At 38.5% G+C, this 13,186-nt stretch overlaps 1 protein-coding gene across 12 annotated transcripts in view; it reads right to left on the bottom strand.

Moving 5' to 3' along the window:
• Positions 1-13,186, bottom strand: part of SECISBP2 (SECIS binding protein 2) — a 39,901-nt gene that overhangs the window by 14,429 nt on the left and 12,286 nt on the right. For 5 of the 12 annotated variants that reach the window (XM_024731917.1, XM_024731926.1, XM_024731924.1 and 2 more), the window contains 4 exons: positions 11,337-11,542; positions 9,685-9,807; positions 8,243-8,332; positions 6,796-6,928 (listed from right to left, as the gene is read on the bottom strand). In XM_024731917.1, coding sequence (XP_024587685.1) covers positions 6,796-6,928; positions 8,243-8,332; positions 9,685-9,807; positions 11,337-11,542 — 552 coding nt within the window. The remainder of the gene's footprint in view (positions 1-6,795; positions 6,929-8,242; positions 8,333-9,684; positions 9,808-11,336; positions 11,543-13,186) is intronic. The other 7 variants (XM_024731928.1, XM_024731927.1, XM_024731919.1 and 4 more) reach the window with 6 other exon arrangements.

Below are 13,186 nucleotides of genomic sequence, written 5' to 3'. Positions count from 1 at the left end.
CTTGTTCCTGTTCCCAAGGAAATAGTTAACTTGTTCATACTTTCCCCCTACTTTTTAATTAGGAAAATTTCTAAACACATACCAAAGAAAAAGAGAATGTATAACAACAAACTCACGTACTCACTGTCCAGCTTCAACAACCATCAGTATTTTTCCAAATATATTTTACCCACCCTCCTTAATTTTGGAATATGTTTTAAAAGTGCTGTGTAGACACAGGGGCGACTCCTGGAAAGGCAAGCCAAAAACAAAATAAAAACAAACAAAAAAAATAACTGAGCAGAGACATCAACAACCACACACTGTGAGGAAGACAGCCACCAAATTCAGACCAAGGCAGTTCCTTACACAAAACAAAAAAACCCCAGCACAATCACTACTCTCAGAAGGAAAAAATCAAATCCAGAGTTGCTACAATATATTAACTGAAATATTCAGTATTCAACAAAAAATTTTTCAAACTTCCAAAGAAACAAGGAAGTGTGACCCATACTAAAGAAAAAAGGAAGTTAACAGAAACTGTCTTTGAGTGCTCCCAGCTGTGGGACACAGATGACCAAGACTTCAAGGCAACTATGAGAATAGATGAAAACACAGGATTTCATTAAATACAAATAACAAAGGAAAAAGACTCAGCAGATTTGAGATGGTAGAAAAATCAGTGAACATGAAGATAAATCAATAGAAACTATTCAATTTAAAGAAAAATTTTAAAGATTTTACAAGATTGAAAAAATGAAGACAGCCTCAAGAGACCTGTGGAGCAACAACAAACATACCACTATACATATAATGGGAGTGCCAGGAGAGGAAAGAGAAAAGACAAAAAATATTCTGAAGAAATAATGGCCCTAAATTTCCCAAATTTGATGAACACTTTAATCTACAAAGCCAAAATAGGATAAACATTACCCAACCAAAGGTAGGATAAATATAGAGATTCCCACCTAGACATATCATAGTCAAACTGTTGAAGGTGGAAACAAAGAAAAACTATGCAAAGTAGCAAGGGAAAAACAACTCACCACAGAAAGTGGAACAACAAGACAAGTAATATCTGACGTCTCACTGGCAACAATGGAGGCAAGAGGGCAATGGAATGCCATTCAAAGTATTGGGAGAAACAAAAAGTCAACCAAAAATTCTATACCCGGCAAAACTATCCTTCAAAAACTGAATGTAAAATATAGATGTTCCTAGATAAACAATGACAGAATTCATTGCTTAATTTACTTATTTATAAGCAACCACTTTATTTTTAAGAAAATAGTATTTTTAAAGTAAAGGGAAAAATCAACAAAGGAATCAAAATGGTACTCTATATTTGTTTAACATAAAATAAAGCAGTTAAGGATGAACAGAAGAATAAATAAGAATCAGAAAAAAATAGCAACAGCAGTAAATCCAACCAAAGTAACAATTACATTAAACATGAATGAGTAAAACACCCCACTCAACAGGCAGAGATTGTTGGCCTGGATAAAAAAGAAAGCTCTGACTATATGCTGTCTACAAGAAACATATCTTAAACACACTGTCTGCTAGGTGGCCAGGGCTACTCTTCCCTATGCTGCTGGTAGAAGCATTCACCTCCTCTTTAATCTGACCAGCCAGTTGGGAAGGCCTGACTTGGGCTCCAGAATAGACATAAGCCTCCAAAGGCCTTTGACTTAAGTTGTGTTCTGGCAAGAAAGCCCCACATAGGGGTACTTGGTACTGGCTCATCTAAAATAAAGAGGAACCCTGAATTCCTCTTACCTAATTTTTACTTTTTCTGCAAAGAATGGTTCCATTACTGATGTCAAAAAGGAAGGTGATGGACATGTCAGTATTTGGGTATTCCTGGGATCTCTGACCAAAATGTCCTTTCAATACTACCAAAATCCCAACCTTACAATCTGACAACCTCAAATACTTAAAAATATCATCTGATTGAAGGCCCCCATTCCTTGCAAAACTGTTTATGTACTTCATACACAACTGCATCTAAAAGGTCCAACTTGAACCTAGTTGCAAAATAGCCACCTCATGTAGCCTCAGAGGTAGTTCCCTCACTTTTCCTGCTTTTACCTTTGACTGGAGATCTAGAATGCTCAGTCAGTAGTTTACACACTTCCCTGCAGGCTCCCCAAGAAGCTACATTCTTCAGAATCAGCAGCTGGCCAAGCACTTTGCAGATTTCTCTGGAAAGGCCAACACTGCAGGCCTTTACCAAACAGAAGATGAGCTGAGAAAAGCAACTTTGAGGAATATCTAAGAAGGCAATGGTCCCAAGTTTTGATATATGTAAGAATTACTCACACATGTGATGTATAAAACTGTGGATCCTGAAATGAATAAAATTACCAAAATCATTGAGACAAAAATTTAAATTCAGACTGGATACAAGATGCTAGCAAGAAATAATCATCAATATTATTAGACGGGAGGATGGCAGAGTGGTTCAATTAAAAATAAAATCACCATCAATTAGAGATACTGATGTATTTACAGGTTAAATGACCTGATGTCTACAAGTACTTCAGAAAAAAAAAGTAGAGTTCCAGATGCAACAAGACTGGCAAAATGTTGTTAACTGATGGAGCTGGGTAATGGGCACATGGTGGCAGTATTCATCATATTCGCTCTACTTTTGATTATGTTTCAAATTTTCCACCACAAAAAAGTGAAAAACAAAGACAAAACAAAACAAAAAATCCCACTGTGTGCTTGTTAAAAACACCTACTGCCCTTCCCATACCAAGTGGTTCTAGTGTACCACCTCTGAGGTGTTCCTGGAACCTGCACTTTCAGCTCGCTCCCAGGCAGTGCCATTGTTGGCAATCCTGGGGATACTGTGTGAAAAAGAAACACTGGGTTCAGGGACACACTGTCGACTGGTGCCTCAGCCACACTGTACATGGGCTAAATTAACTGTATTCAGACATTTTAAATTTATACTCTGGGCTTTTAATAAAGGTCACTATGAAACTCACTAAAACTTACTTCTGCTGTAGCCATGAGAACGCTGTTTAGGAAACTGCTGACTATATCATTCAGCAGCCCATATAAAATCATCTGCCAGAGAGTGTTCAGAATTTTCAGCTTCAAAATAATCCCACCTCCACCCCCATCAGAATGGCTAAAATTAAGACCAACAACATCAAATGTTGATGAGGATGTGGAACCAGGAGAACATTCATACATTACTGGTGAGTGTAATATGGTACACAGGCAGTTTGGAAAACAGTCTGGCAATTTATAAACTAAATACCACGTGGCCCAGCAATTCCACTCTCCCAAGAGAATTAAAAACAGACACTCAAATACTTGTACATGAATAGTCACAGCAGTATTATCCACAACAGACAAAAGGTGGAAAGAACCTAAATGTCCATCAATAGATAAAGAAATTGTGGTCAACAGAGTATGATTCGATCACAAACACTGGTGAAATAAGATACATGAATATGGATGAACATCAAAGACATTAAGCTAAGTGAAAGCAGACTGACAGAAAAGGTCACAAACTATATGTTTCCATTTATATAAAATGTCAGAATAGGCAGATCCATAGGTAGTTGCCAGGGGCTGGGGAAAGGAGGAAAATGGGGAGCTTAATGGGTAGGGGTTTCCTTTTGGGGTGATAAAAATATTAGGAACTAGACAGAGGTGATGGTTACACAACACTGTGGATGTACTAAACGCCACTAAATTGTACAGTGTAAAATGGTTAATTTTATGCTACATGAATTTCATCTCAATAAAAAACAAAAAGAACTACTGACATACATCTACAGTGTAAGTAAGTCACAAAAATATTGTGTCGAGTGAAAGAAACCTTACACAAAGAAGCATATACTAAGATTCCACTTACATGAAGTTCTAGAACAAGGACAAACTAGTCTATGGCAGAAAAAAAATCAGAACCATGGTTGCCTGCGGGTAGCAGCAGGGAATGACTGGAATGGGAAGGGGCTGAGGAAAATTTCAAGGGTGCTGACGATGTTCTACATAGCCACGAGTCTACGTTACACAGTTATACATTTGCCAAAAGGCTTCAAATGGTGCACTTAAGATCTGTGCATGTCACTAAATGCATATTTTACCTCCAAAGGAAAAGAAGAGCCATAAATAAATACTGAACTCTAGTAAATGATATGCATGCTGTAACACTTGGGGGTAAAATACAGTGGTGTCTGCAACCTACCTTAAATGCAGCAAAAATAAAAAACAACATATTGATGAATGGATAAATCGGGGTCAGCAAACTTTTCCTTAAAGGGCCAGAGAGCAAATATTTTAGGCTAATGAGCATACGCGTACTGCAATGCTCAACTGCCATTATAACTCAAAAGCAGCCACAGATAATACTTAAATGAACAAGTGTTGGCTGTGTTCTAATAAAACTTTACAGCCAGCAGCCAGCAGGTCATAGTTCGCTGACCTCTGGAAAAATTACGAGATTGAAAAAAATTAGAATCTAGATGGTGAGTACATAGGTGGTCACTGCATGATTTTATTCGGCTTTTCCAGATGTTTGAAAATTTTCAAAAGAAAAAAAATGCTACCTCCCTCCACTGAAGAGACAAATCATGTTTATCCTTTCTGGGATTAATGCCATGATAAAATCACCATCAGTTAGAGATGCAGATTGAGGTATTTATAAGTAAAATGACATGATGTCCACAAATTGCTTTAAACTGCTTCAGAAACCAAAAAAAGTAAGCTTCTTTACCATTTCCTTGGATACCTATTCTTCACTTTTAAAATAAATAAACTGCCTCAGAGGGAAACATATTTAAAAGACTATGGTGGCAAATGTGCATTATTTCTCTGTATAACATATTGCCAATTTTAACTATCTTGGCTCTAAGAGGTGTTTCAGAGGAGAGAATGACTGCATCACTACCAAGCCAACACTGCCACCCGCTGTGTTCCCATGAACAGGCAGGTAATTCATTTCAATCTGGTGAAGCTTTATAACCTGTACAGGGCACTTACGTAAGACTTTTAGGTACACCAAGTCGTCACATCAAGTGGAAAACCCACAAACCCATGTTGTTGTTGTTTTTAATGTTTATCTATCTATCTATTTTTTGCTGCATCGGGTCTTAGTTGCGGCATGTGGGATCTTTTGCTGCAGTGTGCAGGGTTCTCTATAGTTGTGGTGCGCGGGTTTTCTCTTCTCTAGTTGTGGCGCGCAGACTCCAGGGTGCGTGGGCTCTGTAGTTTGTGACACATGGGCTTTCTAGCTGAGATGCTTGAGCTCAGGAGTTTTGGCATACGGGCTTGGCTGCCCTGTGGCCTGTGGGAACCTAGTTCCCTGACCAGGGATTGAACCTGCATCCCCTGCATTGGAAGGTGGATTCTTTACCACTGCACCACCAGAGAAGTCCCCAAAACCCACCTTTTAATAAGACCTATTTCTTAAAATCATCGTACTTAAATAACTTTAAAAATTTTGTGATAAAATACATATAACATAGAAACTACTATTTTAACCGTTCTTCACTTCACAATTCAGTGGCATCAATTACGTTCACAACGATGTTGGAAACATCACCACTACCCATATCCAAAACTTTTTCATGCCCCGAAATAAAAATCTATCCCCATTAAACAATAACTCCTCATTCCCCACTCCCCTCAACCCCTGGTAACCGCTAATCTACTTTCTATGACAGAATTTCCTTCCTTTTTAAGGCTGAATATTCCATTGTGTGTATATACCACCTTTTGTTTACCCATTCATCTGTTGATATACATTTGGGGTGTTTCCATCTTTGGGCTACTACGAATAATGCTGCTATGAACACTGGTGTACAAGTGTCTGAGTCTCTGTTTTCAATTCTTTTGGATACATTCAGAGGAGTGGAATTGCCAAGTCACATGACAACTCTCTATTTGGCATTCTGAAGAACCATGGGACTGTTTTCCAAAGTAAGTGCACCATTTAACATTTCCATCAGCAACGGTTCCAATTTCTCCAAATCCCCACAAACACTTGTTATTTTCCATGTTTCTGATTAGAGCTATCATAGTAGGTTTCAAGAACTGCCTCAGTGTGGTTTTAAGTTGCATTTCTCTAATGACTACCAATGTTGAGCATCTTTTCACATGTTATTGACAGTACATATACCTTCTCATGGAGAAATGTCTTTTCAAGAGCTCTGCCCATTTTTTAAATGAGTGTTACTGAATTGTAAGAGTTCTTATATATTTGGATATTAAATCCTTATACGATTTTCAAATATTTTCTCCCATTCTATAAGCTGTCTTCTCATTTTCTTGATAATGTCATTTGGTACACAAAAGTTTTTAATTTTGATGAAATCCAATTTATCTATTTTTGCTTTTGTTGCTTGTGCTTTTGGTGTCCTTTCTAAAAATTCATCACCTAATCCAAGGTCATGAAGATTTACCTCTGTTTTCTTCTAAGAGTTTCAAGTTTTAGCTCTTATTATTTAAGTTGTTGATCCATTTTGAGTTAATTTTTGTATATGGTGTGAGGTTGGGGGTCCAACTTCATTGTTAAGCATGTGGAAATCCAGTTGCCCCAGGACCATTTTTTAAATGATTGTTCTTGGTCCTTTTAATGAACTCAACAACCCTGTTAAAAATTCACTGGCCATAGATATGTGTGTTTATTTCTGGATTCTCAATTCTATTCTACTGGTCTATAACTATCCTTATTCCAGAACCACATTATTTTGATCGTATATAAACAACTTTTGATTACAAGAAAAAACAGTCACAAAATAGTCTACTGAAAAAGGCTTCAATCATTTGTCTGAAATGAAAAGACTCTTTTACCTGAGAACACCACTGGTTTGGAGGACTGCTTTGCATTCTGGGAGTGCTGCTTCTTTTCCAATGCGGTTAGCATTCCTCCCAAATCCAACTGTACTGGAATTTGGCTCTTCTTTCCACTACTTTTAAAATTATTCTAAAAAGTTCAAAAATCAGAAGTTTATTTATAATACTATATTTTACAAATTGTGCTTTTCATTTTATGATTAAAAAATCATATAATTAATAAGATAAAACAGATAAAGGGACTATAAAAATCTTAAAATTAAAAAAAAATTAAAGTAATTAAAAACCCAGTCAATTCCAAATTATCTGCCAATATTACCACCAAGGTTGTTTATTTCCTCCTCCTCCTTTCATAACACTGGTTTAATTAAACCACTTACACGTCTGCATCTCCATTGTGAATAACAGCATACATCTACAGATAAGGAACCGAGACTTGTATAAAGTCCTTGGCTACAAAAGTTTATGTGTGGGGCTAGTTGGTTGGTACTACTGCCTCATTAACACCATTCGTTCTCCAATTGCCTAAGTGAGCCAACCAAGTGCCATGAAACCATGGAGGCATGACCAAAAATTTATACAAGTCCAAAACACACCCAGCAGGTGAGTATTATATTTAGGCGCAAAGTCAGATACACTCTAAACAAATGTTATTTCTGAAATCATTCTGATTTGGGTTTTGAGACTGTATAAGGCTGTACGGACGTGTTGTCTCTTGTGCTTTAACACCTCCACTCCTGCCCCACGCCACTGTTCTCTTCCCTGATGCCAAATTCACGCTGGGTGAGGGCTCATGGCAATGGGTGAGTGCTAAGCACAGCACAGGCAGCCACAGAGACCTCTGCAGGGATGGAAGATAACCAAATTACAACATAGGAATGCAAAGATACATGGGTTTAGAATTTTACTTTTCACAAATGTGAAAACTATCACCCCACTTTGAAAGGCAAAATGACAATGAACATGCCCAAAGTATGCAAGTTCTCCATCTAGATTATGGACTACAAGTTCATTCCTGAATCCACAGTGGGGCTGAGGCAAGAGAAGAATCATTTCTTCCTCTGATCCTGACTACCTGAGTGAAATGCTGGTGGCTCTCTTTTTTCCTTCTGTCAGACATTACTGCCTCACAAAGAGATTCTTCTGTTTCCTGAATAAACTAAGTCAAAGTTTTTTCTTTAAATCCAAGTTAGGCAGTTTGTGTTCCCCCTTTCTGATACAGCAATGGCAGTTACCAATAGCCTAATTTCAAAAGTGATAAAGCAGTTTTAGCTTAAGAGCAACTTTGTTTCCACATACTGGATGTGGTTCCCCAATGAAGGAATGAATCAAAACAAAACCACCTGTCCCCATACACAAAGAAGCCTGGAAAGCAGTTTTTCTCAGTTTAGTTTAGCAAGAAAAGTTAAGCCAAAAGCAATTGTGGTTTCAATCTAAAAATTACCTGTGGCTGCTGTTTAGACTGAAATTTCGGTGACTCTACTCTGTCTCTTCTTTCAGATGCAACTGCCAGATTGGGAAACTCCTCGGCATCCTAAGTAAACCACACACCCTTTAGCTCTTCGCAAATCACAATTATCAAATAAGCCCAACTACAACCTTTTCCTTGCTCTTATTTTCTTTCCATAAAAATATCCTTATAAAAGTGCTCAAAGGTGTTATAAAACAGTCAAAACAAAAACAAAAAACTAATGTAAGTGCTTCGGCTTTATTTCACTCTTAGAACAAAGTTAAGGACCGCAGTTTGAATCTCCCTGCTCCAGAGAGAGAGAGCAGGGGCCTCAAGGATGTGGGTTCACCAAGCAGTCTACGAACTGCCCCAAGCACCCTGGCACAAGAGTGTTCAAGCACCCATCCTTCAACTATGCTTTTCTTTAGGAAAACCATCAATCTGGACTTCAGGGGATGTAAGCATCTTGTCACATGTGCTGATCCTAGACTAGAAAAAAGAAACAAAGGAACAGGTCTCTAAACAATGTTTAAATCATTTTAAAATGTCTTATGTGCTTCTGTCAACATTTTAGGGACCCTGGAGAAATTATGTGAAAAATGTGGGCAGAAATAATGAGTTATTTGTTGGCCCAAACGATAATGCTCTACCGCAGTCATAGGTTTTCAAACATGCAACCCCATTACTCTCAAGGGAATGTCAAAAAGCCCCGGGAGTCCCTCGAGTTTGTGGGAACACCTCGGGCTTGACCCTAAGCTGGCTGCCTGGGAGTACTGCTGAGAGACCCTTCTGCCAGCACCAGGAGCCAGGCTGCTGAGTCTGGTACTGCAGACCCATGAGAAACATAATCAGGATCCAGGATGGCTCCTTGGGGAACAGAGACATTCTTGGAGTATCACTGGACAACAATTTAAAGAGCACTTTCGGAAGTTCATGATATTCTCTTCTTGACCAGGGTCCACGACAGATCTACAGTATTCTAAGTTTCTCTCAATAGTGGAGCATATTATACCAAAACATCTAGATAGAAAAGGAGGCCCTGCAGAAGCCAGCATGCCAAAGCAAAGAAAAAAACAGACCAGAAGATACTGAGGGGTATATATTAGTAGTAGGGCATACACACCATTAAATTTCAATACAAGTAGTTTTTTCTCTAGGCCATTCATTTGTTTACTGAGAACCTGCTATGAGATGGGCACTGCACTGGGGACACCAAAATGAAGAACTGAAGAAAATGGGTGACAACTACTTTCTTTCCCGCGTCCCCTGCATTGGCAGGCGGACTCTCAACCACTGCACCACCAGGGAAGCCCAGCACTACAATTATTAAAGAAAATGTTGGAGAATTTTTACTTCAGCAACCAGTATGAACCCATTTCTATTAAGGAAGACCCATTTATTATATCAAACAAGGTGAGTAATAAATGTAAATATACTTCAATCCTTGGTGGCTCTTGAACTGTCAGGACTTCATACTTTGATTTAGACTTTTCTTTCTTTTTCTTATTCTTCCTTGAGGCTTCATTTTGCTCAGTATCGTCACCTTGTGATGCTCTGGACTAGAACAACAACAACAAAAAAAGCAAAAATCATGGGTTTTTAGGACCATTTTTAAAGTCTTTATTGAATTTGTTAAAATATTGCTTCTGTTTTATGGGTTTTTTTGGTTTTTTGGCCACAAGACATGTGGAATCTTAACTATCCAACCAGGGATCGAATCTGCACCCCCTACACTGGAAGGCAAAGTCTTAATCATTGGACCTCCAGAGAAGTCCCCCCATTTCTGTTTTAAAAAAAAAAACTTAAAACAAAATAAACATACTTATTTATTTATGTTTTCAGGAGCCCTGAGGTAAAACAGACAGCAAGTTCTTAATGGAGGCTCCTAGAGGGGTGGGGACCAAAGGGCTATGGGAAAAGGACCTTTTCCATAATTAGATCCTTGTAATATTACAGGTGCTATTTCAGTAATAAAAATTCACAATACAGAAAGTTTTAGAGGGGGAAAAAAAAAAAACATTATGACCACAATGCAAAGCCATCTGGGTCATAGGATTACAGGAGATCCTCATTCTCTCATCTTTATTTTGGGACTTCTCAAAAATAAACTTTTCTTACACCTCTAATTAAAAAATAATTTTTAAAAAGATGCTGGGAAAATAAAATAAAATCTGTTAACTCTTAAGAGTGTCAAAAACTCATTTAGATGGTGACTTGGTGGCCTACTGTGCAGCCTGCGCCCCGACACCAGCGGGGCCTTGGAGCTGGCCAGTCTCCATGTGTACTTGGAGGGGCCTCACAGCCGCCTCCTGTGTTTCACAAGTATGTGCATAAAGCTGTAGGGAACAGGCACACAGGTCTGACTTCACCATTAATTGTCACCAGCAGAGATTTCTCAATCAACCAAGCATAAACACACAGCTCCTGTTTGTGTGGGATGGTCTAAGACACTTTCGATATCAAAAAGTATTCTAACACTCAAAAAGATAGGAAACCAGCACTAAACAAATATGACCATATTTCAACTTAAAATAATGTTATCAGTACACAATGAAAATCAAACCCAAACTCTAGCCCAGTAAAAAAGGCTCTTTCAAGAAAGAAATCTAGGGATTGAAAAATGACAACTTAAAATTATTTGAATTGAAAGGAAAAAATGGATTCTGAAATGCTATTTTATAGTAAGTAGCTGCAATTAACCAAGAATCAATTAACATACATGATGATCGCAAAATGTGGCACACAATTATCTTGCTACCAGTACCTGGTAGGTAAAAGCAATGTAAAATCAACAGACAAAAGACTGCAGTATTTTATATACCAGAGCATAAGCTACTGCCAGCATCTCTCTTGTAAAGAATTCAAAATGGTCCACAGATATTTTAAGACCATAGGTCTAACATGCACATCCTTACTTGTGTATAAAAGCTACCACTTGTGTCCCTAGACTGTATTCAATTCAAGTACTGAATACAACCAACTCAGATTAGTGCCTACAGTACCGAATGAAACACTTTCAGTTAGGATTTGAGAAAAAAAGACAATCCAGTGGTACAGAAGAGCAACATAATCAAACTGTGACACGTACCTTTTTAGTAGGATGGACAACATGTTTCTCTTTGTACGAAGGCTCCGAAGATAAAACTTCAGAAGATGACATACTACCATTTCTAGGATCTGCTGATGAAGCAACCATCTTTAGGTTTATCATGGAAGTAACATTTTTAGGGGCTGGTGACAGTTCTGTAGATAATGTCTGCCGAACAACATAACCCATTGGTGTCCAAGATAATTCTGCTCAAAGATAACCAAAATTGTTGAACAATCCCAACAGTAAAAAGAAATTCCAAGCATGCATTACATGAAGTACTCAAGAGCATAGTTAAATTAAGGTGTTGTCAAGAACATTCTCTTGGAAACTACAGTATCCACTAAATTTGTTTTTCTTCTTGGAACATGCATGCTGAATTAACTCGTAAGGGGAACTGACTTTCCTAGGAACTGTTCTTTTAACTTAGAGGTGCAGGTGGTAAACAAAAAAGTTTCCATTAAAAAACAATAATCCAGGGCTTCCCTGGTGGCGCAGTGGTTGAGAGTCTGCCTGCCAATGCAGGGGACACGGGTTCGTGCCCTGGTCCGGGAAGATCCCACATGCCGCAGAGCGGCTGGACCCTTGAGCCATGGCCGCTGAGCCTGCGCGTCTGGAGCCTGTGCTCTGCAACGGGAGAGGCCACAGCAGTGAGAGGCCCACGTACCGCAAAAAAAAACAAACAAACAAAAAAAAAAAATCCACAAATACATCCACGTGGCAAACACACAGAAATAATGAGCTAAAGAGCAAACTGTAGCCCTACTAACCACAGCAAACTGTGGCCCTGATGTGTACCTTTAACATCAGAAATCAAAGATCACTAAACTTCAGCTATCGCAATAACTGGTAATTTATTTCTTTCTAGAACATAGGCATAAGTATGGCAACACTACTCCGTAGGTGCCCATGAAACTCTATATACAGACAAAACAAAAGGACATCCTTCAGGACACGGGCAGGTCATGTCAGCAGCCTGTGACTACCCCACAGTGGGGAGACAGGCTGTTCTTGTCACCACAGAGCTATGCATCTTCACAGCAGTTGCTAAAGTGAAGGTCTTTTATTGAACCACGTACATACCAAACATGCTAACGCAATAGAAAACACACCTGTGAATAAATCTAGAATAATTTTGTAAAAAGGGCTTCTGTTAGGACAAGCTACTCACAAAAACTGCAAAAGCAGAATCTACTGAACTCTCTCTGAATATCTCACTTCTGGGCCAGGTCAGGACAGACCAGCAGTTCTCAAAGTTCTGAGACTCCTAGGACCCTTTCAGGGGTCCACAGTCAAAATTGTTTTCCTGGTAACAGGAATGTGCCATCTGCCTTCCCCACTTTCACTCTCCCATGAGCGTAGTACAGTGGGGTTTTCCAGAGGCTGTACGACAGAGAACAGTGAAACAGGTGAATGCCGAAGCAGATCTCCTGAGCCAGACGTTAAAGAGCTGCTAAAACGTAAAGGCTGCTCTCCTCTCCTGACTAGTTTTTTAACTTTGGAAAATAGTTATTTTTTTAAATTAAAATGTGCTGTGTTAACCTGTAATGGGTTTATTGTTACTTTTAAAGTGAATTAATAAGTATTTTGTATTTCTCAGTTTTAATTTCAGATATTACAAATATTGACAGTTATCCAAATAAACAGAAATTCTTTGGGGTTCTTTTAAAGGGTATTAAGGAGGTCCTGAGACCAAAAACTATGAGAACCACTGATATAGGTAATGCTTAAGAAAGTAATCATTTCTGAGTTCATAAAATGTCTCACTTAACCGAACAAACATTTCATTTAGAATGCTTTACTTGTATGTAGTTTACACTCCTTGTGCATGGATGTGGGATCTCGTTTGC

Source organism: Neophocaena asiaeorientalis, unplaced genomic scaffold, assembly GCF_003031525.2.
Source record: "Neophocaena asiaeorientalis asiaeorientalis breed wild unplaced genomic scaffold, Neophocaena_asiaeorientalis_V1.1 scaffold160, whole genome shotgun sequence".
Classification (NCBI taxonomy): Eukaryota; Metazoa; Chordata; class Mammalia; order Artiodactyla; family Phocoenidae; genus Neophocaena; species Neophocaena asiaeorientalis.
Note: the sequence above shows the minus strand (reverse complement) of the source record. Positions and strands in the feature narration are given on the sequence as shown.